Source organism: Mus pahari, chromosome 18, assembly GCF_900095145.1.
Source record: "Mus pahari chromosome 18, PAHARI_EIJ_v1.1, whole genome shotgun sequence".
Lineage (NCBI taxonomy): Eukaryota > Metazoa > Chordata > Mammalia > Rodentia > Muridae > Mus > Mus pahari.
The window spans coordinates 41,340,727-41,366,971 of NC_034607.1; the positions used below are offsets into that span (position 1 = coordinate 41,340,727).

The 26,245-nt window shown below is 43.7% G+C and overlaps 1 protein-coding gene across 10 annotated transcripts in view; it reads left to right on the forward strand.

Annotated features, from left to right (window-relative positions):
• Ltbp1 (latent transforming growth factor beta binding protein 1) overlaps positions 1–26,245 on the forward strand; it is a 381,029-nt gene that overhangs the window by 149,748 nt on the left and 205,036 nt on the right. For 5 of the 10 annotated variants that reach the window (XM_021218315.1, XM_021218314.1, XM_021218316.1 and 2 more), the window contains exon 1: positions 16,079–16,514. The exons of 1 other annotated variant lie outside the window; for it this stretch is intronic. In XM_021218315.1, coding sequence (XP_021073974.1) covers positions 16,292–16,514 — 223 coding nt within the window. In that variant the 5' untranslated portion in view covers positions 16,079–16,291. Of the gene's footprint in view, positions 1–16,078; positions 16,515–26,245 lie in introns of those variants that run through there. 4 more of the 10 variants (XM_021218313.1, XM_029531227.1, XM_029531226.1 and 1 more) reach the window with 1 other exon arrangement.

Below are 26,245 nucleotides of genomic sequence, written 5' to 3' on the forward strand. Positions count from 1 at the left end.
TCTCTCTCTCTCTCTCTCTCTCTCTCTCTCTCTCTCTCTCTCTCTCTCTCTCTCTAGATCACCATGCCAGTAGGACAGAAGAAAGACTGTTGGGAATAATCTAGACAAATTAGTTGCCTGACTCAGTCGGGCACACAATCTGGTTGCAGATAGACAGGATGCATGTAGGTAGAAAAATACCATATGGATAGCCCCACCTTCTGGGCACAGTGAACTGGAAAACAGGCATTTGACACAGGGGAAACCAGTGTCAGGCTGGCCAGCTGTCTGTCAGAGCCTTCCCAGGCAAGGCTGATGCTGACTAAACCAGATTCAACCGAAGGCCTCTTGAGGGGTTTGTAATGGAGAACAGTGGAGAGGGAAGTAGACTAATCAAGCCACAGGGAAACTTTCTGCTGCACGAATCCCGGGTGCAAGAACACAGTTCAAAGTTGTTACAGAGGCCCGGGGATGGAGCAGCGTGTGATGGGCACCCAGACGTATTGTGCTTCTCGCTTTCAGTAAGAGACACTTACAGAACTTAGTACTGGTGCCTGTGAAGTCTGGCTTGTAGCGCTAGGCATGCACATTCTCTTGAGATATCCATCATCCTCATTGCTCCATGCAGCTTTCGTCTAACACTCTCTCACCTCAGATGATGTGTACTCTCCTCATTGTTAACAGAAAGACTCCAGCTACTGGAGATCCTATTTCTACCCGCTCCCCCACGGCTGCATGTTCGGACAACTGGGTGTCCCAACGTGACCGTCCTCTAGGGAAGGAAAACCCAGCTGCCCTGCTTCTTTGCTTCATGCCCTTTATAGCTCTTTCTCCTGTCCACACCCCTCCCTCCTAGGAAGGTGTGGGATGGCCAGGCAGATAGGAAGAGGGGAAGGGTGGGTGTGTTTCAAAAGTCCCACAAACCCTTGGAAAACTTGGAGAATTGTCTTGCCTGGCCTGAGATCAGTAGAACCTGATTTATGGATTTGAATGCTCATCTGGATTATTTTTAATTATTAAACTAGTTTTTTTTTTTTTTTACAATTTTACACACACACACACACACACACATTTCTATGTATTGTCACTTTTCAGCCTCTCTCTTGTCTCCACCTCACTTCCATCAGCTCTCTCTCCTCCCTAGGGTCCCTGTTTCCACACTGATGTCCCTTTGCTTTGTTTTATGACTCACCGATTTTTAACTAGTGATGTCTGTGTGGCCACAGGCACCCCTGGATGGTCCCATATGGATTTTTCTTACACAAACGTTTTCAGTTCGGGCTTGAGGTTTCTTGCTCATTCTGCATGGAGAATGTCCAGTTGACGTTGGTCCAGTGAGTGTGGCTTGAGGGAACCTTCTCAGGAAGTCTTCCTGCAACCCCATCATGACGATTCATTTATCTTTATTGGTTTGGGCTTTCTGGCAACCACAGTGTGGTATTTGTGTAAATATCCATCAGGCATGCCTTGCCATGTCTTGTACGTGGAAACGCCACAGTAGTTAACTCCGTCTAAAGGATTATTTCAAAGATGTGCAGTGGAGAAAGTGATTCATGTTTCTTGTCAGGGGTCCCAGTTTCCAAGCCACACCTGAGTATATCTGGAAAAAGAAACCCTACAGAAGTTACGATAAGTTGTATTTTTGGTCTTTAAAGATTGTGTAGCTAGAGAAATGAGAGACTCTCCCTCACTTGTTTGGCATCTTCTATGTGTTAACGGCTGCACTAAGATCCGGGTATTCATTTACTTAGCACTCTATGTCTGAATTGCTTAACGGCTACAGTCAAAGAGACACATCCCTGGGTCAGCTCTTCATCACAGAGCACACTTACAAACCTTCATGCTACATGTTTTTCATTGGTCACAATCACTTTATAAATTAATAATAATAATAATTATAATAAACGACAGGGTTTTTCTGTGTAGCCCTGGCTATCCTGGAACTCATTCTTTAGACCAGACTGGCCTGGAACTCAGAGATATGCCTACCCTTGCCTCTCAAATGCTGTGAATAAAGGCATGCACCACCACACCTAGCTAGTTTAATTTCATTTTCAAAGCGGCAAAGAAAGTCTTAGATATCACTATGTCATTTTCAAATGAAATGTTTCGTTTGCTTCTCCCTTTCCCCTTGGCCTCAGTGACCCACCCATGAACCTCTCTCCCAGCCTTCCTTTCTACCTTCATGATATATGTCTTATTGCCTACCTACCCCACCTTCTTTAAATTCTCTTTTATCCCCTCTTTGTCTTCTTTCTAGTTTTCACACACACACACACACACACACACACACACACACACACACACCCCACACACACACCCCACACACACATTGTGCACTAGGACCTGTATATGAGAAAAAAAATCTATGATTTTTGTATTTCTGAGTTTGGGTTTCTACATTCAATATAATGCTTTCCAGATTTGCCTATTTTTTTTTCTGAAAATTTCATAGTTGTTTTGTGGCTGAATAAAATTTTATTGCGTTTAGGTAGCACATTTTTATTATCCATTCATCTGTTGATGGACATCTAGGCTGGTTCCAAGTTCCTTGCTGTTGTGAATAGAGTGGTAAGACTAGGAGTGTCCCGGGGTCTCTGTGGAAGGATATGGAGTCGCTTGGGCATTTGCCCAGGAATGATATGGCTTAGTATATATGGCAATTCTACTTTTAATTTTTGAGAACCTCTCCTTACTGAGTTCCATAATAGCTATATCGGTTTGCTCTCACACTGGCAGTAGACAAGCAGGCAGTCCTCTGTCGTACAGCCTTGCCATTGGTTGTCCAGTTTCTTGATGACAGCCACTCTGCCTGGGAGGATGTGGGTGTATCAAGATGGCCTTAATTGAATTTTCCTGATGGTTAGGAATGTTGAACACCTCAAGAACACACATTGGATGCTTGTGTTTCATCTTTTAAAGATGATCTATTTTGTTAGATCATCTGTTGATTTGCATTTTTTTCCAATTCTGGGTATTAGGTCCTTGTTTCAAGAATGATTGGCAAAGATTTCCTTCCATTCTGTAGTCTCCAGTGGGATCTCTTAGTGCAAACAAGAGATTCAGTCAAAACAAGCTGTATGAGGTTATGCTTGGTGGGACATGGCATGCTCGTTTCAGGAAACAGTTTTATAATATAATACATTCTAAAAATTACAAAATCTATAGAATAATGAACACATATAAAGCACTAACATAGTAGTTTCTTATCATTATCAAGTATAGGTATTATGTATAATTGTATGTTTTTTAAATTGCCTTTATTTATTGATATATATTTGTGTGTGTGTGTGTGTGTGTGTGTGTGTGTGCGTGCGCTCACACACACACACATTTATGTATCTGGGTGTGTATGTGAGGCAATTAGAGAGCAAGTTTGGAAGTAATTTTTTTTAATATACCATGTGGGTCCCAGGGATCAAACTCAGATCCTTAGGCTTGACTGCAGGCACCTTTACTGTTGCAGACCTCATAATGGTTTGATTTTACTTGTCTGTCAATGGCAGTACAGGACACACGTACATTACCATCGTTACCACACATCTGAGTAGAGTATTGCTTCAGATCTTAATGATGTCACTAAGCAATAGGGATTTGTTAGTTCCATTATAATCTAGGATGAGACAGCTCTTTAGTATGGGATGTGTCACCAGCTCAAGTCATTATGAGACTAATGGTATTAGCACATCATCTTGACTGTTTAAAGTGTTATTCATAGAAGTTTAACAGGAACCGCAAATATGAGTTAGAATGGTCAAAAGAGATCAATAGTTCTGAAAAGTACTATTTTACTACTCTGTCTAAGTTACTTTTAGGTGACTGGGTAGCCAAAGTCCAATTACATTTTGAGAATTTGTGAATGTTGTGAGCTATAGGAATTTTATCTTACCTGAATATGGAGTTACTATTAAGCTCTGTTCAGTTTCACAGAAATAATTCAAACATCAAAGAAGCTTTCCCTGATCCACAATCCATTTCATCTATTCTATTTGGATTTCACCTCTTGAAGTAAAAGGTATGGAGTCAGGTTTTGATATATCTTAAAGTCACTACACTATTCATCAGAGGAGGGTCTATCTTGATGAGGCAAAACCAAAACCAAACAAATAAACACACACACACACACACACACACACACACCAAGGAAAATCAGCAAGTTGAAAATGAGTAACCTAAAAAGAATTAGCTCACACCCTGAAAAACCATTTGTAATTATGTAATATTAATTAATTTATTTATATTGGCAACGAATCATTCTTAACATTTTATTTATCACATGCTACTGGAGCCGAAATACTATGATTTTGAAACAGGGGAAGTTTTCCTAATGATGAGGCCTTGGGTCACCGAGCAAGAGTGGTTTTGGTAACTGCAGTCGCAAAAGTGGTGATAGTCAACTCTTACAGAGCTTCTTAAAGCAGAAGGCATTCCACTTACAATGTTGTTTTTGTTCCCTGTGTTTCTTTTTGTTTGTTTATGAGAAGTAATTATAGGCCATCAGGGGTGCATTGAGTCATGTATTGTTAGCCTGGTAGTACCAGGGACTTAGATACCTATCGAGGGCTTAGGGGGTATGGCCTTCTTGTTCTGTTCTGTGTGTGTGTGTGTGTGTGTGTGTGTGTGTGTGTGTGTGCGTGCGTGTGTGTGTGTGTGTGTGTGAGTGTGTGTGTGTGTGTGTAGGGAGAGATTGAGCTTCCCAGGAGGGAACATGCAGCTATGTATGAACATGAGTGCATATATGAGGACATCGGCAACCAAGCAGCATGTTGGTCTACAGAGTTTCTTTTCCTTGTTAAAGATGGGGATCGTAGTGGCCTGAAGCTCACCAAGGAGGCTGGGCTGCTGTTTTCCCTTCACAGTGCTAGGATGGCACGTGGGTGCTATCACACCCAGCTTTGTTTTTTGGTGTGGGTGCTGGGGCTATACGCTCAGTACCTTGTGCTTCCAAGGCAAGCACTCCACCGACGGCCTTTTGGGCATCCTTTTCCTCTTATACCTAATTTATATTTGTAAAGTGTTCTAGTTGATTTTTATCCTGTGCATTTGTCTGTCTTTGCTGCTCTAGACTATTTCCAAGTCAGGTTATGAAGGTAACAGACGCTTCAGACGATCCAATCAACTCATTCAAAGTCGTATGACTTGCACCCTGAGTCGCCGGGTGAGAGTCACCCACCCCTCTGTCCCTCCCACTTGTCTTCCTGTGAGCTTCGAAGCCTCGGGTTCTGTCACCTTGCTCACTGCTCTTCCTTCTTACAGCCACCTCTGCCCCTCTGGGCTGTCTCTCATCGCCAAGGACAGACACGTAACTTGTGGGACATTAGTTATACATAGGAAAGACTAAGGGTGGGAGACAAATAAGAGAATGAGAGGACACACGGTTTTGGTTTTGGTTTTTGTTTTTTTACATTTTGACTGAGGCAAAAGGAAAGTGGCAAAGTAGAGAGGTATTGGCAGACAGATGGAGACAGAATCAAGAGGACAGGGGTCTCTGCCATTCATCTGGACTTAGGGTGATACAAGTTGGGAGGGGAAAGCACATCCAAAGGATGTTTGTCAGGGAAAGCAAGAAGGACGTTTTATAGGGGACGAATCTACATGTGAAGGAAGGAAGTGTGCTAATGAAGATCCTGCAGCATTATGGCCTGGCTAATCCCTGGCTGTTCATGTGGGTATGGCTGAAGATGAGGACCAGTTGTGTCTAAACAGGAAAGGTCTTAATTTACGTTAGAAGAGGAGTTTGATTTCTGTCAGAACTATTTGTGACAAGAACTCTATAGGTGACATAGAATCCTGTTTATCAGAGTGAACACTGGAGATGAGCTGAGGTCTGTGAAGGAAAGAGCCTCCCCTGAGGCTTGTGGGCAAATCTTGGAATTTGTTGCTTGGTAAATGCATAACCCAGTAGCTGTCTGCCTGTGTAGTCAGCCTTTCCTCCTCCACGTACAAGCAAGCCGATGCTATTTCTGGGAATGGTGAGTGACAGAGCAATGACAAATGTAGCCACTCTCTTGCTTTCTGAAAAACAACAAATGTGGAGATAAATAAAACCTAATTCCATTCCAAAATTAAGGGACAGAAAATCTGAGTCACACAGGACATACTCCAGCACTATTTCCTACAGCCCGGCCAGATGGTGTGGGCCTAGGCAGGTGAGTGCTGATTTCTCTGTCTTCTTCTTGACGGCGAGGATGCCATCTTTGTGAACTGCCATTCTGCCTCCACTGTACCCAAGGCCATGCCCCGGTGTCTGAAGCATGTGCTTCAGCGACTAGCCTGGAAACCTTGCGGGAGGTAGAGATCTTTCACGTATGAAAAAAAAAAATGACATCAATGTTTTCCCCCTTGGGAGACAAGCTAATAAAGCAACATCCTGAACCAGAATGCCTCTTACTACCTGCTCACCCCTCAAATGCCAGCAACCAAGCCAGCAAAACAAAACCAAACAAAAACACATCCATGGGTAAACTATTAATTCTCCCTGAATATTTTAGATCACAATTATCAATCGCATCCTCCATCCAGCGTGAGAAAATGGGTCCAGGGAACTCCTTTTCTTCTTGTTCTTCCTTCCTCCTCTCTCTTCTCTCTTTTTCTCTCCTCCTCCTCCTCCTCCTCCTCCTCATCTCTTCCTCCTCTTCTTCCTTCCTCCTCCTTCCTCATCCTTTCCTCTTCCTCCTCCTCCTTTTAACAGAACCAGGACCTGTCTTCTTTCAAAGATATTTTTAACTCTTGAGTCGAAACAATCCATATCCCATTGTCTATTGTGGATGGGAAACACTGGTATGTCCTGGGACGAATTCAGAATTGGGGGTGTGGGGGGGGTCTTCCAAATGTATTGTGAACATCATAGAGCTACTGTGGTGACAGGAACATGGGAACAAGGTATGCACCCTGTCTCTGTTTCTAGTCAGTGGGGGCAAATGCTGTCATGTCTGCCCCTGAACTGCAGTCTAGAATTTCTCCTGAACCTTGCTGAGTGTTCCTTGTCCCTAATCTGAAGAAGTATGTCTGGGTCATTGGCTCTCTTCAGGGTCTATAAAGTCAAAGAAAACTATTTTACAAAAAAAAAGCTCAGAGAATGAAATGTCGAAAAGTCATTAGTGTGTTTTGCTAGTTTGGTTTATGACAGACTGTGTTTTCTTTCTTGAAACACTGGGCCAGCTCCTGCTGGGTGAATAAACTATTTTTTGGGTAAGAGTCTTCTGACTATAAAATACATTGTATCTTCAGAAATACTGGATTTTATTCCAGGGATGGAATTAGGATTTTTTTCTTCTGTTTATAAAGAAGAAAATGATATTAAAGACAGTAAAAATACAAGGACAATGTAAGATCAAAGGAATATCAAATTTTCAAGATGTAGTCTTTTTAAATGTATGACATTCTTAAAAAAATGTATAAGAAGTGTTTAAAAACTGCCCTCCTTAAAAGGGGTGAGGCAGGAGTAATGATTAGTCTTGGGAAAAATCAGAGTTGTCATTTTTGTTGTTTGTGTTTAATTGTGGTGTGTATGTATATTTCTATATATGTGGGCATGTGTATGTTCATGAAGTGCAAGTGTGTGCAGATCTGAACTTGGTTTTGAGTGTTTTCCTTGATTGCAAGCTTTATTTTTTGAGGCAGGGTCTCTGCTTGCATCCGGAGCTTGTAGATTCTGGCTTCTCTAGCTCGTCGCTTTGCCCTGAGGATTCCTTGTCTGTCCCTCACAAGTACTGGGATTTCAGGTGGGCTAAATTACTCACTGGGAGTTCGCTTGGGTTCTGAGCATCTGAACACGGGTCCTTACTCTTCTTGCCCCACAAGTACTTTACCAGCTGAGCCGTCTCCCTTAGATTTTGGTTCAAAGTAAAACACTGATTGAATGCATGAGGTAGGAAACTAGACCTGGAATACAATAGATGGAAGCAGGAGATGAAGCCTTGCATCTTTATGGATGCTCTTTTGGCTAGGCTGTATCTCTGAGCTTAGAACCAAAGTGTTATCACTTTGGGATGAATGTTATCACTACTTCCCTAACAGTTATTACATCCGGACGATGATGTGCTAACAGTGAATGAATCCTTACTAAGTTAGAAGTAAATGAAAAACCAAATTCCTTAGAGACTCCTGAATTTATCTTTGAAATAAAAGGGGTCTTCTTTTATAGGATTTTTTTGCATAATATGTTGTGAAATTTTGCTAAGAAAAATTGTTTTTCTTTTGAAAATGTGCTGAGAAGTTCTATTTCCTGTTACCTAGGTCATTATTTCTTTTGGTTTCATTTCATTTAAAAATTGTTTTATGTAAACAATTGGCTATTGCTTTTATGTTATTGTTATTATGTAAAAAATATTGGCTATATTGGTAATGTTTTAATCTTTTAGGGAAAATACTTTTAATAATTGCAGAATTTGCAAGCCATAATGGCTTCTGTTTTCTCTTGCTCTAACATTCTAGTGATTGAAATACTTCTCTAGGCAACTGGACATACAGAAAATACATTTTAAGAGTAAAGGTTTCATAAATGTGTCATGTAATTTCCCACATGTAAATATTAATATTTATTTAATTTCCTCTCATGACCAATTTCATTCTACTATTGCTTAAGTACTTGGTGGGAAATGGTTATTTTTATGGAGTTTATATAAAACTAATAAAAAGAAACAGAAGAAACTTACATCAAATAGAAAATGCAAATGCAAGGTACAACTAGGCAATGTGGGGTGGTATTGCAGTTTTATCTTCGGTTGCAGTGAGGGACTTCCCTGATCAATTGATGGGAGAAGGCTTGAAGAACACCAGAGAAGTAGCTATGTGTGTCTATAGAAGGACATTCCAGTGGAGGCAGCAAGTGCCAAGACTGGAGGCAGGAGTGTGTAAGTGATTGAGGAATGGCGAGAAAACCAGAGATGAGGGTGGGCAGAGCTATGGTCTTGGCTCCACGGGTTTTAAAAGGCCTTTGGCTTATACCTTGATTGAAGGAGACACCATGGACGGGAGGAGAGCTGTGCTCTGACTGTTCTTACGAAAGGGTACATTAGATGCCGTGAGGAGAGTGAGCCATGGCCGGGGACAGGAAAGCAGTGTGCAGATAGGAAACAGCTGAAACAGTCTAGATGAAGTGACGCAGCACTGCAGCCAGAGGTTAGCAGGAACCTGAGGAGATGCTGATGCTTCCTGAATAACAACTAACAAGCAGCATGTGCTGCCTTGTTGCTGCCAGACAACAGAAAAAAAAAAAAAAAAAAAAAAAAAAAAAAAAGAACAAGATTAGAAATATTGAAGAGAGCTTAGTTCTGGACATGTTTGCTTGATTAGAAACATGTACCTGCAGAGCATGTGGTTGGCTTGTTTTGTGTGTGTGTGTGTGTGTGTGTGTGTGTGTGTGTGTGTTTGTGTGTGTATGTGAGGGGGCATACTAACAAAAACTGATAACATGACCACGAGGTTGATGTGGTTAATATCAATGAGAGAGATCAGAAAAGCAGACTGAACATGGCAAGGACACTGGACATGGCCAGGCATGGAGAGCAGGGGAGAATAGTGGAGGCAGAGAGATAGCAAGAGAGACGGGGAATAGAGCAGGGCTGGGGAGTAAGAAAGAGTAAGAGAAAGAGAGTGAGTTCAGAGTGCATAGCCCTGTTATAAGGATGAGGAGCTGGGGGAAGGGCTAGGATGGTAGCATGGACTTATGGCAGGTAGCTGTGATACTGAGGGAGCCCAGAGGCCAGCACGGGCTTTGGCATGCTGATAGGCACCAAAGTAGCCATTTGTCCCCTCTGCCAGAGGTAAGACGAGTCCCTTCTTGGCAGATGGAACAAGTCTCCTAAATTCCTGAGCAATTCTAGCTTTGATCTGATTGTTAAAAGTCCTGTAGTCCGGGTTGAGCTGGACCTAGACTCAGTATTGGTCTGAGTCAGCGGTCCTGCCAGTGTGGAAGAATGGGGTACCCTTTGGACCTGGGAGTTTTGTATTAAAGAGGTCAGAGAAACAGAACATTGTCTGGAATGGAGTGGATAGAATAGAATAGAATTACACGAGAACAATACAGCATGATTGCTTGCTAATGAGGATGAAAGGGTGTGGGTGTGGAATGTCTGAGAAGGCCGGAGTGGACAGCATCTTGTGCCCAGTGGAGAGATTGACCTTGGGTGGGCTAACATTCTTCGTGTGGAGAAAGGCAGGGGAACCTAGCCAGAGGTCACCTAATGAGTATGTGTCCTTAGATTCTCTATTCTCAGGGAGAGTTAGGCAAATGAGGTCATAATGAGAGCATGGGGTTGGTAGAGGCTGCACATCTCAAATAGACCATTGGAGGAGCTCATTTACATTTATGTTTTAAAACACCATATTATTTGACTCCTGCAGTGTGTATGTGTGCTTTCAGAAGACTGAGGTCACCATCAGGAATCATCCTACTTATTTTTTGAGATAGGATCTCTCACTGGAGCTGAGAGCTAGGCCATTTGGTTAGGCTGGCCAGCCCGTGAGCCCAAGAGATGTGCTGTCTCCATCCCTCCAGCTTTGAGATGACGAGATCACAGGCGCACATCCTTGTGCACAGCCTTTTCTCCTTTGACAGTGGGTTCCCAGACCGTTATGTTCCCTTAGAAAGCACTCTGACCGCTGAGCAACTCCTCGAACCCCTCAGTGCTGCTTTTTGATAAGCAGTAGCCTCAGGCCAGACACGGGACTATATTATTTTGCCGAACAGAACTTTCTACTTCTCTCTCTGTTCTTCCATAAGGCAATTTTTTTTATAGCTGTCTATAAATAGAAGGAAATTTTTATTTATGTGTATGCACTCTAAAGAAAAATATAACCAGCATGCTGTTCCCTCCAGTGACTATGAAGGGAGAGCTGGGAAGGGAGAGAAAGGTCAACAGTCATTGGAGCTTAGTTACCTGTGTGGCAAGGAGAACTTGCACAAACTCAGAGTAGAAATCTTGCAGGCTATTCCTTCCTGGAAGATTTTCCAGCCCCTGGGCATTTACCCTATGAGGTATGAAGAACATAGAACACTCCCTGAGCATTCCTTTCATAACCTAGAAAGGAGTGAAGTCTGGATCCGAATGGTAAAGCCCTATTGGGCTAAACAGCATGGGATAGTCTAAATCTTTCTCCTTCAATGAATTGCTGACCTTGGGGCAAGTGATGGACTGCAAGTGGGTGCATGACCTATTGGCTCAGTCTCTCTCCGCTGGGTTGGGATGATTCTGTTACCTGTGTTGACTGAGCCTGTGTGTCTCTTCAGATGGGCCTCAGTTAATGGCAGGGTGTTGGCCTTTCATCTGAGAGACTGCCTCTGATGGACGGACGTCGCCTGTGCTCGCTGGTTCCTGTTGTTTAGGTTGGATGCGTGCTGACACGCTGGGCTGGAGCAGCCTTCTTGGTGAATGCTAAGGGGACCATATTTGTTCATAACATCTGAATGGAGGCTTAAACTTGCTACATTTATTTCTCTGGCTGCCTCAGGTTTTCGTCGCATCTTGATCCGATGAAGTGAACCGTGGCAAGTGAACTCTTTTCTAGGCTGAAGTTCATTTGTCAGAAACAGTTTTCCATAGTTTGGAATTTTCTTTTTTTGGGTAGCAATTGTGCAGCACAAATGAAAGCTTCCCCCCCCCACCCCCTGCTTTAAAAAATATATATATATAAATCTTGGGAGGGTATCAGCTTCACTTCCGTGGCACTTGCCATTCACTCTAAATGTCTGTGGTTTGCTCTGAGCCAGGCATCAGTGCCTCTTCTTGGAGGTATAAGTTCACGTAGGGTCTGGCAGAAGTTGTAGACAGGATGTTGACTCTTGAGTGTCTTTTGACTGACTGACTAGGAGGCCCAGGAGAGGTGCTACATGGCTCCAGGCAATCTCAACTTTTAGCCAAGGCCTCTAAAATTCAAGGTCTTAAAGTGCTTGCTTAAGATTTCTGGGGCTGATTTACCCACAAGGATCTTTTAAAATTACACTTGTTTTCTCTCAGAGAGAACAAGGGCAAAGGCTGTCCGGTGATCTCCCTGCTAACTCCTGACTGGTCCCCTTTTTTGCTTCTCAGATTTAGTAGTTCTCATCAGCTGGGAGATGCTCTTCACCAGCGTCTTCCAGCACTGTTAGCCTTATTCTCTGATGATGAAGCAGGGCCTTAGACAGAAATGACCTCCAGCAACCTGTGAGTCCCGGTCCTGTGAGGGCTCCTTGTGCTATGACAGTTCTGAGTCACTTTACTTATTTTAACATTTGCTGGCAACCATATGCAAGGCACAAGAGTCCCTCAGTAATAGGCGAGTCATGGGAATGTCTCCTATAGCCCGGTGGCTTTTGGAGGACAGCTCACATCCATGGTTACTGACGTCAGAGTAGACTCTTGGATGGTGACTAGTATAGGCTTTTTACTCCTGCATCTGAGGAAGTTGCAGCTCTCACTGGTAGACCACAGTTTTGTGTACTTGAAATGTAAAGTCCTTCCTTAGGAAGGTAGAAATGGTTTAACAAACTCAGTGCTTGTTGAGACCCTGGTAGGAATCTGAATAAGCTGATTCGTGTCCGCTTTTTTATATTTTTTATTTTTTTTTATTTTTTATTTTTTTTATTTTTTATTTTTTTTTTTATTTTTTATTTTTCTGATACTGATTTTGGACAGTTTGGTGTTGAAAACTCAGACCGATAATTCTGAACAATTAAATGCATTGTGACAAGACAAAAGGACCCACCAAGAATAGCAGTATCTATTTTAGGATTAGATTCTAGTAGAAAGCTTGTAAAACATAAGGGGAAAGTATGAAAAATTATGTATCTTCTGCTTTCTGGACAATATGAGCATTTTAAAAATCAAAATTAAAAAAAAATTAAGTCATATCAAGCTGTCTCTACCTTTTGAAAAATCCAGATGAGCCTGGGTCAAAATATTTTTTTTTGGCAGAGAAATATACATTGTTTTAACACAATAGGCTGGGAGAACCTCAAGTGCCTCTGGAGTGACTACTGTAGCTCCGAGGTGAGGCGGGACTCATGTTTGTCTGCCTGCTTTCTTTGGATGTCTCAGTTGATATAAGCAAACATCTGTACAGCAGTTGCTGGCGCTGCAAGTGAATGCTGGAGAGCACTGAATAGTTGGTACAGGGTTTTATTTTATTTTATTTTTTTATATCATGATTGAACCATGATCTAGAAGAAATCCAAGTTTATATTCTTCTGAAGAGAGACGATGTTGTCATCTGCCAGTGTATATGCTCCGCCCCCCCCCCCCCCCCGCAACATGGACTCGTGCTTATGCACACAAAGTGTCCTCGAGATATTTGTAATTGTGGTCTGACAACGTGAGCCCAAGCTACATTTGTTTATGCTACTGTTAAAAAAAAAAAAAAAAATGAGAAGAATTCTATTCGGCCCCTGACAGTATTCCATTGCATGATTTTAAATTTCTAGGGTGGATGCCCAGATAATTGGAAATATTCATAGAAGTATTTAAAGTTGAGGGCAGTAAACTGTTTCTTTAAATAAAGTTCTACTGGAACACAGCCGAGCTCACTACTTGCATGCTTCTTTCAAAATCTTTTATATGCCTGTCTCTGGCTGTGAGGGGAGGGGAGGGAAGGGAAGGGGAGGGGAGAAGTCGCAGTGAAGGATGGGAAGGGGCATCTGATGCCCTGGAGCTGGAGTTGGAGGTGCTTGTGGGCTGCCCAACATGGGTGCTTGGATCCAAACTGCAGTCCCCAGGACAGGGCAGTGAGCCCTGAGCCATCTTTCCAGCCCTCTAAACTGCTAGGTACAGGTGCATTTGGGCTATGTCAGCAGAGCCAAATGGTTCTGATAATGTCCTTTTGGCCTGCATTTCTATAATCTACTGCCTAGACTGTGAGCCTCTGCTGTAAGTTCTGACAGCCACTGCCATTTTTGAAGGATGCTGAAGTCCCGTTTGCAAGTAAAATATCTACTTATTAAACCAATTCCTTCCTTCCTTCCTTCCTTCTTTCCTTCCTTCCTTCCTTCCTTCCTTCCTTCCTTCCTTCCTTCCTTCCTTCCTTCCTCCCTTCCTCCCTTCCTCCCTTCCTCCCTTCCTCCCTTCCTCCCTTCCTCCCTTCCTCCCTTCCTCCCTTCCTCCCTTCCTCCCTTCCTCCCTTCCTCCCTTTCTCTCTTCTTCCCGTCCTCCTTTCTGTAATTATTTTTTCTTTTCTTAATATAGGGTCTGGCTACAGACCTATATAGTCCTAGCTAGCCTGTTACTCACTGGATAAAACAGGCTGGCCTTGAACTCACAACAATCTTTCAGCCTGTTTTCCGAGATCGGAGACTACAGGTGTGTATCTTCACACCTGGCTTAAAGGATCCATCTTGAGCTCTAGTGTTATAACCTCCAGAGAAGGAAAAACTTCCCTGGAAAACCATTTAAAAAGGACTGTGGGGCTTTTTTTTTTTCCTTCTGAGAAATGACAGGAAGCAGGCCAACCCAGCTGATGGCTTTAAACTCCTTTAGCTTCACCTCTTGGATGGTCTGGCAGTTTGAAAGGCTATCATGTGGAAGAGGCATTGGATTGTGATACAGGGACACCTCCACTTGGACTAATACATTGCTTCAAGACCACATTTTAGTTTAGAAATCACTGTGTGCCTATGACAGGATGAGTGGCCTATTGTGAGACATTGTCAGATGACGCCTGGAGGACAATTTGGGGCTGTAATCCTACCAGTGTATGAGTGATGACGGTGTAGAGCAGGCTCCAAGGCCCCACTCCAACTTTGAAATTGTAATGGCTTCTCTGGTTAAAATTTGGTTTCTGAGCTGAGGTTTGAGCCACACTTAAATTTATTGCGAGTCTCTAGAGGCATCCTGGATGGTTTTATGAAAATACAATTCTTGTCAGGCTAAAGAAGTCCAGGGGTGGGGGAGGGGTGAGATTGGATAGGCTGACTAGTGCTGGTCCCCTTCCGGTGTTCCATGAAGACTGGCAAGGTAAAGACACTGTTTCTCCGAAGACTTAAAATTAGCACTGTCACTGCCATCCGTTTCTGCCAACATCCCTACATAACACTTTTCGGCTGGGGCAGAGGAGGAACCTGACTGACAGTATATCACACACAGAGAAGTCAAAATGTGGTGGTAGTCTTCTCCAACGTAGATAGAGGTGGAGCTGTTAAGAGCAGAGGTGCTGAGCTCCTGCCTCAGTACAATCGTACTGTGTTATCAAAAGCAGCCTTTGATAACGAGTGTGTGGCTGTGTTCCAATAAAACTTTATTGACAGAAACCAAGCGGTGGGTCGGTCAGGTTTGGCCCGTGAGCTCTAGAGTTGGCTGGTCCCACATGGAGACTTTGAAAGTTATGACTGGCTAGAAAATAATCGGTTTCAGTCCTTTCATGTTTTAGAGCGATGGTGAAACCGAATGTAAAAAGTCCCATGAGAACGGAGCCAGGAGTCAAAGCCACCGTGCACTTTTGGCTCCGTGCCCAATCGTATGATACGGTGCTACCTCAGCTGGCCTGTTCCGATCCTAGCACCAGGCTTTTAAGAAAGTTCCTTGTGAATGACAGAAGTCCTTCTTCAGGTGGCCTGGGCACAGGATGGTGAGAGCTCAAGCCCTTTTAACAGTGGTGAACTGCTATCCCCACAGCCGGCCCTAACTTTCTCTCTGACCAGTCCCGTGCTGAGCAAAACAACCTATAGGCTTTAGGAACTTGTATGTACCAATGATGCCCCCCCCCCCTGCCCCTGACGTGTGAGAAAGGAACGGGCTCCCACAGCTGCGTCATACATAGGATGTGATCACTTCAGCCGAGAGTGCCAGGAGATTTGAGACAGATGTTTTCAGACATGCCGCATGCCTGAACCATTTCCAGGGGTCGGGCTGCAAACAGTGACTTAATAAGTGGAGGAACAGGGGAAAGTATGCACGTTGAGGACACAGGAGCTCATTCACCGCTAGGTGCTGGGGGCCAACCCCCTTTGCATTACATCTGCCTGTCTGTCTGGGAGGGGCGGCGGGGGGGGGGTTGGCTCTTTAATCTGCCTTGCCCTGGATGTTGCTCTTTGTCTGCCCGTGAATAAAGTGCAGCATTGTGGTTAGTAATCCCACTCCAGTGCCTGGACTTCAAATGTGGTTTTGGAGTGCATCCCAGAGTTCTGTTTGTTAAGCTTCCTACTCCTGTTTCAGAGACACCACTGGATAGAGAGAGAGAGAGAGAGCGCAGCAAGCAGAGCGGGCTTCCCTCTGCCTGAAACCTGTCTGGCTGTGGGCTCTCTTTCTTTCCCTCTCTTTCTTTCCCTTTTTCTTTTTCTTTTTTTCCTTTTTCTTTTTTTTTTTTTTTTTTTTTGGTGGAAATTTTTATCCAAGGCAAGTTCATGGATACTAAGCTGATACGTTTGTTGTTCTTTCTCTGTCTGCCTCTGCACCTAGTGAGTAACCACACTGGTCGCATCAAGGTGGTCTTTACTCCGAGCATCTGTAAAGTGACGTGCACCAAGGGTAACTGTCAGAACAGCTGCCAGAAGGGGAATACCACCACTCTCATTAGTGAGAACGGCCACGCAGCCGACACCCTGACAGCCACGAACTTCCGAGTGGGTGAGTTTCTCCGTGGTCCCTAACTGTCCCTACCTCCAGGAGTTTTATGAGGATAGACTTGATTTCCCTTCTCTTCACCTCTCTCTCTCTCTCTCTCTCTCTCTCTCTCTCTCTCTCTCTCTCTCTTTGAACAGCGTTCTATCTCTGAAGGGGAAACGTGCTCTTTTTACGAGGTCTTTTAAGTTGCTTTTTTGAAATAGATTTTTTTTTTTCCAGCCTGACTTTTGGCTTCTTGGGGAAATAGCAACTAGAATATTCCCCCTTATGACTTAGCATCTCCACAGCTGCGTGGTGATGGAAGGGTACAGAGCAGATCGGAAGAGAGTGAGTGTCTAGGTGAGACCTGGTTGTCTACCCTGCATTGCTTGGTTTCAGATTTTTATCACCTTATCAATAATTTGGATTTGCATTAGATTTGACTTCTATAACTCTGGAAAGCTCTGATGAAATTCAAAGGTTTTTCCTTCATAAATAATGAAGCTCCTAATATTTTTTTCTCTCTTTCTCAAAACTGTCCAAATCTGGCTTTTGGTTTAGGAAGGAGGCAGACTTGCTTCTTCTGCCACAGGTCTGCTCTCTATCACGAGGCAGAATTGTAGATTGACTGTATAAGATGAATTTGCATGAGAGAGACGAGTGGATTGCTGTCAGCCCACAAAAACTTTAAATATAAACTAGTAGTTACTGCCTGCATAAATGGGAATATTTTCCTCTTTTAAAATTCTGTTTCTTTTCTGCATTTTTGTAAGTGGAGAAAGCATTGCGGTCTACTGAGAGCTGCCGTGGTGCCATGCCATCGTGCAATACAGTATTTTTGTCACTCAGGAAAAGGCCTTTTATTATTTTTCTGACCAATTATGGCTTACCATGTGTACTCAAATAATCCAGACACCCGCGTTACTTTCTGAGTTACTCACAAGAATAACCGAAATGTCAGACAGATAATAACACTGGCTAGATCTGGTCTTTTTATGGAATATTGCTGTTTAGTCTTGGGAGTGTGTGTCTGAGGGGGGGGGCAGGAAAGGGATGCTATTTCAAACTGATTTTCATCAAGACAAAATACGGAGGGCAGCCTAAAGCCCCTTAGCTTGGTTAGTCTGTTAAGGTGTGGAAACTCGAGATGAGACTCAAGCAGTGTTATTGATCATTTGTACTTGGGGGGGGGGGAAAGTCAGGGCCCATGAGTGTGATTGAACCAGGTATTGGCATTTTCCTGGCTGAGACTGGTATACCAGGGAAAGCTTAAAGGATGATTTGGCAGTTAGATGCCAAGTGACACACAGTGCTTAGCAGGCTAGGGAAGTGTGCTGAAGTTAGGATCAGACAGCTGGACCGGAGTCTTCATGCTGTTGCTGTCCAGGAAGTCCACAGGACATGCCATTTAGGATTTGGGGGGCTCAGTTTTTCTCATCCCTAAAGTAAATGAAATTATATGTAGTGACTCCTAAAACTTTGCTTAAAAATATTCCATCGTGAGGAATATTACTTATTTGCTTATTTGTTTGTTTGTTGTGCCGGGGATTCAATGTGGAGTCTGTGTATGCTAGGCAAATGCTCTACTACTGACTTAAATTCCCAGGCATTGTACGGCTTTTAAAAATCAGCAGTAAATATTATTATTTTTTGGCTTTTCTTCTCTCTCTCTCTCTCTCTCTCTCTCTCTCTCTCTCTCTCTCTCTCTCTCTGTCTTGGAGAGGGAGATACTGGACTTTGGTGACTTCCCTTCATTTCCCTTTCTGCGGCTTGAGCCCTTCCTCCCTGCTTCCCTTCCATCATCATCATCATGGCTTTTAGGGTGAATGTTTACAGTAGCAACGACGAGGTACTTGAATGGATAGTCCTTTTTTTTTTTCTGGCTTTCAGTGTATTCATTTTGAAACTAAATATTTGAAGGCATTGAGAAACAGAGGAAGTCCGCTTGTTAACGCAGGCTGCATACTCTCCTCCCTGGCAACTGCCCAGTTGTTCAGGGGCAGATCACACACAGCCCATTCAGAATGTAGCGTACGGCATAGTTACCCACACAGTAAGTAAGTCGTCAAACCTGTTTAGAATCATACCTCAGCCATCTGCAATAGGATTGTCGTTGGCATTTAACTTCTCAAAAGTTCAAGAACAATTTAAAAACTCTATTTACAATGAGTACTTTCTCAATGGAAATTATGAGAAATCTTTCATTTCTCTCCAATGTTATTTTATTCTTCGACTTCAGCTCAAATATTGGTGACTTGAAGGACATATTTTGCAGTTTATCTTTATTGAAAAGAGATGACATAGCAAACTTATAAAGTGTGATCGTCCAAAAACACAGAAAAACGAAAAAAAAATATTTACATGCTTTGGTCTCTTATGGACTTTACTGGTGTAATATAATTTTATTATTTATAAAGAGTAGTTTTCTAATTTATTTTCTCTCCCTGTGTACTTTTTAAAAAAGGTCACATATCTTTTGACAAATAAGACATATGGAAAAATAGTATAATTTGAAGAAAATTCAAATGCTCTTAGATTGCTAACAACTGGCTTTGTCTTGCTATATTTAAAAGTACTAAAGGGATTGTCCCAGCATGCTTTTCTGAGGAATTTCAGTTTTCACTGGCCTTGTGGCCACTGCCATAGGGCTCCCCCCTGCTGCTGTGTAGGGATGCAGCCAGAGGTGGTATGTAGGAGACCAGATGCTGTGCCCCAATGGCAGTTGGTATGTAGAGTTTATCTTAAGTTCAAGTTTGTGGATCCCTGCCCCAAGGAGTCAAAATAATCCAAAGAAAAATCACACAAAGTTCACATTTAGGATGCCTTTAATGAAGTAAGCCACAGTAGACAAGATTTGTAACATTTCCTTGGTGATTTACATATCTCTGAATGAAGTGGGACACATCTTACCATCACCCGACTTTTGCAAGAAGGAAACAGGCACAGGCCGTTAAGTGAGCCGGGCTCAGACACCCAAGCCAGCTGCTTAGCTAAAAGTGGTGCGGTCATTTTATGTCATCTGCATACTTGCTTCTCCGCCGTCTGACATCAGGACACCAGAGGGTTAGGGAGAGAGGTGGGAGATCAGAGAGGGGGCGGGGAGTGAGGGTGTATGGATTCAGGAGGGAGAGGGAGAAAACTGAATTAACTGAGCCTAGTACACAAAGGCCTGAATCTCGACTTCAGAATAGCCATGCTCTGGTTCTGTATGCTCTCAGGTCCCAGGTTACCCCGTCCACTGCAGGCAGTCACCAATCGACATTGCAGGGGATGGCTCTGGAGCAGGCCCTGCCTTTCCAGGCTGGTCTTCTGTGCTGTTCTTACTACGTGTTGGGCTGGCAGATGCTAGAGGCGGCAGGTGCTCTACTTCTCTGGTGATGATTAAACCTAATAGCCTCTGTCCAGGAGTATGTGACAGGAGAATCAGGAAGTGGAATTTCTACTTAATGAGACTTTGAAAGGGAGGCCTCTAGACTGGGGCTACAGTTCAGTGGCGGAATGCTTGCTCAGAATGCACAAGGCCCCAGTGACACTAAATAAATACATACAGAAACAAATGCCAAGGAGCAGAGCTAGACCTCTGTGGAGGTGATTATCGGAAGCTCCAGTTGTTCCTCTAGCACAGACTCACCGTGGGCTTCGTACTAGGTGGGTGGAGTACAGAAGATTTGCACTGAGCACACGGTCGTAAGGTGCGTTTCTAATTACACCGATCTGTTTCCAGGGGCAGCAATTTAATCTCCGCTTCCCTCTTTCCTCCATTTCTTTCTCTTGAAAATGAAAACTAATCTAAAGTTGGGTGGGCCAGCCTTTTTCATGCAATGGTGCTGTGTCGATGGCTTCTTTTTTTTTTTTTTTTTAAGATTTATTTATTTATTATACGTAAGTACACTGTAGCTGTCTTCAGACACTCCAGAAGAGGGCGTCAAATCTCATTTCGGATGGTTGAGAGCCACCATGTGGTTGCTGGGATTTGAACTCAGGACCTTTGGAAGAGCAGTCAGTGCTCTTACCTGCTGAGCCATCTCACCAGCCCGTCGATGGCTTCTTAACCTTTGTGTGTGTGTGTGTGTGTGTGTGTGTGTGTGTGTGATGAAAACCAGGTGTTTGTGAGTCTGAGGAAAGCATGGCTGAAGACTCCCTGGAATCACAGGCAGAAGATCACAAAGACTGCCAAGCTGCCATTTGACTGAGGAAGAGACAGAAAATCAGCAGGAGCCACTCTGCCACCTGCCTGTACTGTGCTGTTTCTCTGAGTATTTAGGAAGAACCCTTGTCCCGTGAACACCCATTAAGTGACTACAGAAACATATCTGATCATTTAGAAGCCATGTCCCCGTCTGTTACTTCATTTAAGGGAACCCAGTGGTAGCAGCCATCATCTTCAGACGTGAGAACTGGGGGGCATCTGTAGCTTGATTGAAGGTGACTCTAAGTGACTTTGCATGCTCTAGTGTTGAAGTACCGCCAACTATCTCATGTTGCTTCCTCTGACCATGTATTATGTAATTATGCATGAAGCAGGGGACTAGGTTTTGCACAGTGAGCTATCTTGAGTTGCTTCCTCTGACCATGCAATTATGCATATAGTGGGGTATTGGGTTTTACATGATGAACAAACCATAAAGTTACTGCTCTAGGGAGGAGATGAAGAAGGTGCCTGTAGAACCCCAGACCAAGGCAGATCATCTGAGCAGGAGTCCGGACGAAAGCTGAAGCACTGCTTCCAGCTGGCAGAGGATGTCTGGAGAGAGGAGGCATGCCCCTTTAAATCTCTCTGTATAGCCCACTGGGCTGTCTCCCCTCCTCGGTGTATTGTCTCAGGGAGTCAGTGGACATTGCCTGCTTGTTGACTGACAGGGGCAATGAAGCACTAAGCGTTGTAAAGTCTTCTTATATAAATGAATGAGGGGCAAGGGGAGTTGGTGTGGGGAGGAAGAATTTTAGATTTGATATGAAGACAGCAACGCAGGTGGTTCCATGGAACTGGAAATAGGTGGGCTTAGTAATCAACGACGCGTCTGATGGGAGATTGATTGGCTTGAGGCTGTGGAGTGCCTTCAGCTTTCGGCTTGGACAGTTGGACGTCACTCTTACTACTCGCTAACGAAGCTCTTCAGAGGGGTGATGTGACACCTCTTAATCAGTTTGAGATAGAGACATGCACACTGTTTCCAGGTGGGGACCCAGTGCTTTTGGAAGGCCACTTTCTGAGAGAATGGCCTCTGCCTGGTTCTCCTATTCACCTCATGCTCTGTGTTGGAAACCTCCCCACCGCTCTTAGAACTCAGCTTCCTGTGGAAGAAGATGCCTCTCAGTGAAGTGTTAAATAAACGGACAACAGATCAGGGTGAAGAAACAGATTGTATTTTTTCGAAACTTTGTTCGAATACAGACCCGTTCCTTCTCTGCCAGCTGAATTGTGTTGGCCTCCCCAGGCTCGTCCGTGAAAATGCCTCCGGGGTCCTTCTGATTAGCTGGAGACTGTAATTTTCTTCCCAATAAATTTTAGGGAGGGTACCTTCTGGGTTTTTTTCGAGGCGATTCATTACAACGGTAAAAAGAAAGTGAGTGCCTTTTATTTGGGCAATGTAGAATGCCTAGAAACTTATCAAAGAAACCACTTCAGAATGTATTGATTATTGGCAGAGCATGGTGACTTTAAACCTTTAATTCCAGCACTTCAGTGGCAGAGACAGAGGCAGGTGGAGCTCTGTGAGCTCGAGGTCAGCCCAATCTACATTGAGAATTCTAGGCCAGCTAGGGCTGCTACACAGTGATACCCTGCCTCAAAAATCCCCCCCCCCATCTCTCTCTCTCTCTCCAAATAAATAAATAAATAAATAATTTTCATAGTGTAGAATATTTCTGTCTTTATTTTGAATTATAGGGTACTCTTAAAGGGCTGATATTCAGAACCTTAGTTCATTTAACATATGTATTGAATACATATTAGGTATCAGGGATGACTTTAGGAATTAGAGATGCAGCAAAGAACAACAGAGGCAAAGTCCTTCCTCTTCTCCCTTCTCCCATACCAGTAACATACAGGTAATGTGACACGATGTGCCTGCCACTGCATGGATGAACCTTAGGTCATTATGCTGAGTGACCAGAGGACATGTTGCTCGTGGTTCAGTTTCTCTGAGGTATGCAGAGTCGTCAGGTTCACGGAGGCAGAAAGTAGAAGAGTGATTAATGCCAGGAGCTATAGGGAGGACAGAATGGAAAGCTTCTCTTTAAAATGAGGGCTGAGTTCTAGTTAGGTAAGACAAGGGCATTCTGGAGAAAGGATGCACAGCCCTGTGAAGGTACTTAGATGTGTCGCTGTATGAATCAGAATGACTAAGATCCTTCAGCTTGTATTTTGCCATAATAAATACTACATGTGCAGCATAATAAATATTACATGTTGGCGTATTGCGTTGTTAAATTTTTACTGCCGTGAAAAAAAAAATGCTGTGACCAAGGCAGGAAGAGTTTATTGGGCTTACAGTTTCAGGGGATGAGCTCATGACCATCATGTTGGGGAGGGGAGCATGGCATTGGGCAGGCAGGCAGGTGCGGGGTTAGAGCAGAGGGCTAGCACCAGGAGAGCTCACATCTTGACATTCAAGCATGAGGCAGAGAAAGCTAACTGGGAATGGCATGGGGCTTTTGAACCCTCAAAGCCCACCTCAAATGACACATTTCCTTCAACAAGGTCACCCCCCACCCCAATTCTGCCAAATAGTTCCACTAACTTGGAACCAAGTATTCAAATACGTGAGCCTATTGGGGAGTCATTCTCATTCACACCACCACACAGACTTCTGCTCCTTTTGTTGTTTGTTTGCCTCTTTCTATATTTCCTCCACCCTCATATCTGTATTCAGTTATATAAAAATAATCTACTATAGGGAACATTATATATAAAATGCTAGGAAGCAATAAATATCATGACGAAGACTGGGAAAGGCTGGGGGCATGGCATGGGTGACTGGTTTAGACAAGACCGCTATGGTGAGATGACATTTGAGCAGAGACCTTCACTGAACTCTGTGAGGAAGCATCACACATGTTATTGTCTGTATGAGCCTGCTTAAATAAGAAAATGAGTTAACACTTTCTTTCATACAACATGTTTTGATTATATTGTTTCCCTTCCCTCGACTCCTTCTAAATCCCTTCCTGTCTCCCTATTCACCCAGCTTTGTGTTTCTTATCTCCCTCAAATCAGTCAATCAATCAATCAATTGATCAAAACAGGAAAAGTAACAACAACAACAACAACAACAACCAGAACCTGAAAGAAAAAAAAAATAAAACAAAACAAAAGAAAAAAAAAAAAAAAGAAAGCACACGTGTGCACAAACACACACACCCCACACAAAATGACATGAATTTGTGTTGGCCAGCTACTTCTGGGCCATAAGTCCTCCCTGGAGCACGGTTAATATGGCCAGTGAAACTCCCCTGGAGAAAACTGATTTGTCATTTCCCAGCAGGTAGAAATTGCAAATAGCTCCTTGGTTAGGAGCAGGCCTTTGTGTCCACTTCCCCTTTCAGGGCTAAGGTTTTATCTGGTCTGAACCTGTTCAGGTCTTCTGTGTCTTGTCCCAGTCTCCGAGTTCTAACGTGCATCTGTCTTGTGACTGAATGTACCCTTGGCATCATCCACCATCTTTGCCTCTTCCACAAAGACTCTGAGTCTTGAGGGAGGAGGTTTGATAAAGACATCCCATGTAGGGTTGAGTGTGAGCCTGCTTTTTTTATTTCTCCCAGCTATGAGAATGTCTATTAGCGGCCTTCATTCAAACTTGGTCTGTCAACTAGGGTTCAGTTTTATGCACCTGTGTCAGGGATCTGATTAGTGTCCAAGAAGCAGCCTTCTATCCAGAGAAGAGAAGTAAGCAAGTCTTCTCCTTCGGAAAAAGAGAGTACAGAAATGGCCCTGCAATGATGACAGAAGAGAACTTGGTGATATGCACCAAAGTAAAGGGGATTCCCATACAAATGCTTCACAGAACTGTGTCATCTTTTGTTCCAACTCTCCTCTATATAGGATAGGTCACATGTCATTTTGAGGTAAGGTGGCTTTTAATATGAGTGTGTGTGAATTCTTTGTGATTGTGTATGTGTGTGTGTAGAAGGTCAAAAGTAAGTCCTGGTTGAACAAGGAATTAATGTGTTAGTTAAATTACATTGAGGCAGGGAGTTAACATTAAGAGGTAACATCCAGAGAGTACAAGGTCATCTTTAGATGGAGAGGAAGATGCTCAGGGCTGGGGAAAGTGATGGGTGTCCCTATAGTATCTCAAAGTGCATTTGTAGCTGGGACAAGCTCTCAGCTGTTGACTCTATCTGCAAGAAAAGCTCATGTGATTCCTGGGTTGTTCTTAAGCCTTACCTGGTCCACCAGAGAGTGGAGTGGACTCTTTGAGGCACTGTGTTAGGGAAGCCTAGAATAAATAAACATGGTATTACAATGTGTGTCCTCTCTTACTTTGTCAGTTTGGCCAGATGGTGTGTTCTGTGCAGTCCTGTAGACTACTTTGCAGAGCCTTTGGGGCCTCCAGGATCTTCTGCGGTCTGGCTCCTTCACCTTTGTTTTGACTGTGTCCCTTCATCCGTGCTTGGTGCTCTACTTCTGCCAAACTGAGCCGCTTTTGGGATGCCAAATGTTCCCATCCTCAGGTCCGCAGTACCTCTCCTCACAGTGCTCCCTCTGCCCAGGCATGGCTTCCCCCTCATCCCTTCTGCCCTGCCCATCACCTGCTTCTGTTCAGACACAGGTTGGGGCAGTTTCAGTGTCACATGGATCCCCTCTCTGTTGGCATGCCTATTTATTCACTGTACTTGGAGACTCTTGGAAACCAAGTGGCTGTGTGCTTCAACTCAGCGTAGCACCTCATTCTTCTGATGCTCACTGGGGTTCATATGTCAGGCCTGTGCCGCCATGGGAACATGTAGAGAGCTGTCATAAACTAGTTCATTAATTCTAAGACATGGAACAACACAGAAGGAAAATGATCAGTTGAATAGTCTCTCTACAGTTAGAGAGAGAGAGAGAGAGAGAGAGAGAGAGAGAGAGAGAATATGAGTGGATTAATTTCATTCACCAAAAGATGTCTGAGAAAAAGCTTTGTCTGGCCTGGAAGAATATGTCAGTGGGACAGAATTTGCGTAAACTGCATGAGACCCTGGGTTCAATCCTATGAACTGGAGGAAAGGGGAGGTATACGCCCCATAACACTCTGCATGGGATACATTTTTAAAACCGAGAGTACAGTACTTGCCAGTCTGGGCAAAACTTCAGCTCAACTTCTATATCCTTAGTACCAACACCCCTTCATATGGAATTCCTGCCCATTTCTCCTGTGGAAACACCAAGCCTTTTTAGGCAGACCTTTAAGTTCTGTTTTAAACAGTGTTATGCTCTTTTTTTTTTTTTTTTTTTTTCCTGTTACACTTCTTGCCATTCATTTAACACGTGGGATCTAGTTCAGGTGATCTATGTACTGGCTTCAGGACCCTGGTATTTTTCTCTCTCTGATTTTTCAAGTTCCAGGCTTTTAACGTGATGGTATACATGTTGAAATTTGGGAAGATCCTCAGGATCAAGGAAGGAAGTAGACTGGAGGCAGATGTCCGCTTCTTGGATTGTTGAAAGGAACTGTATGCTTTTCTGAAGAAGTTCTTCTTCCCCTCCTCCTCCCTTTCCCCTCTCCTCCCTTTCCTCTGCCTCCTCCCCCTCCTCCCCCTCCTCCCCCTCC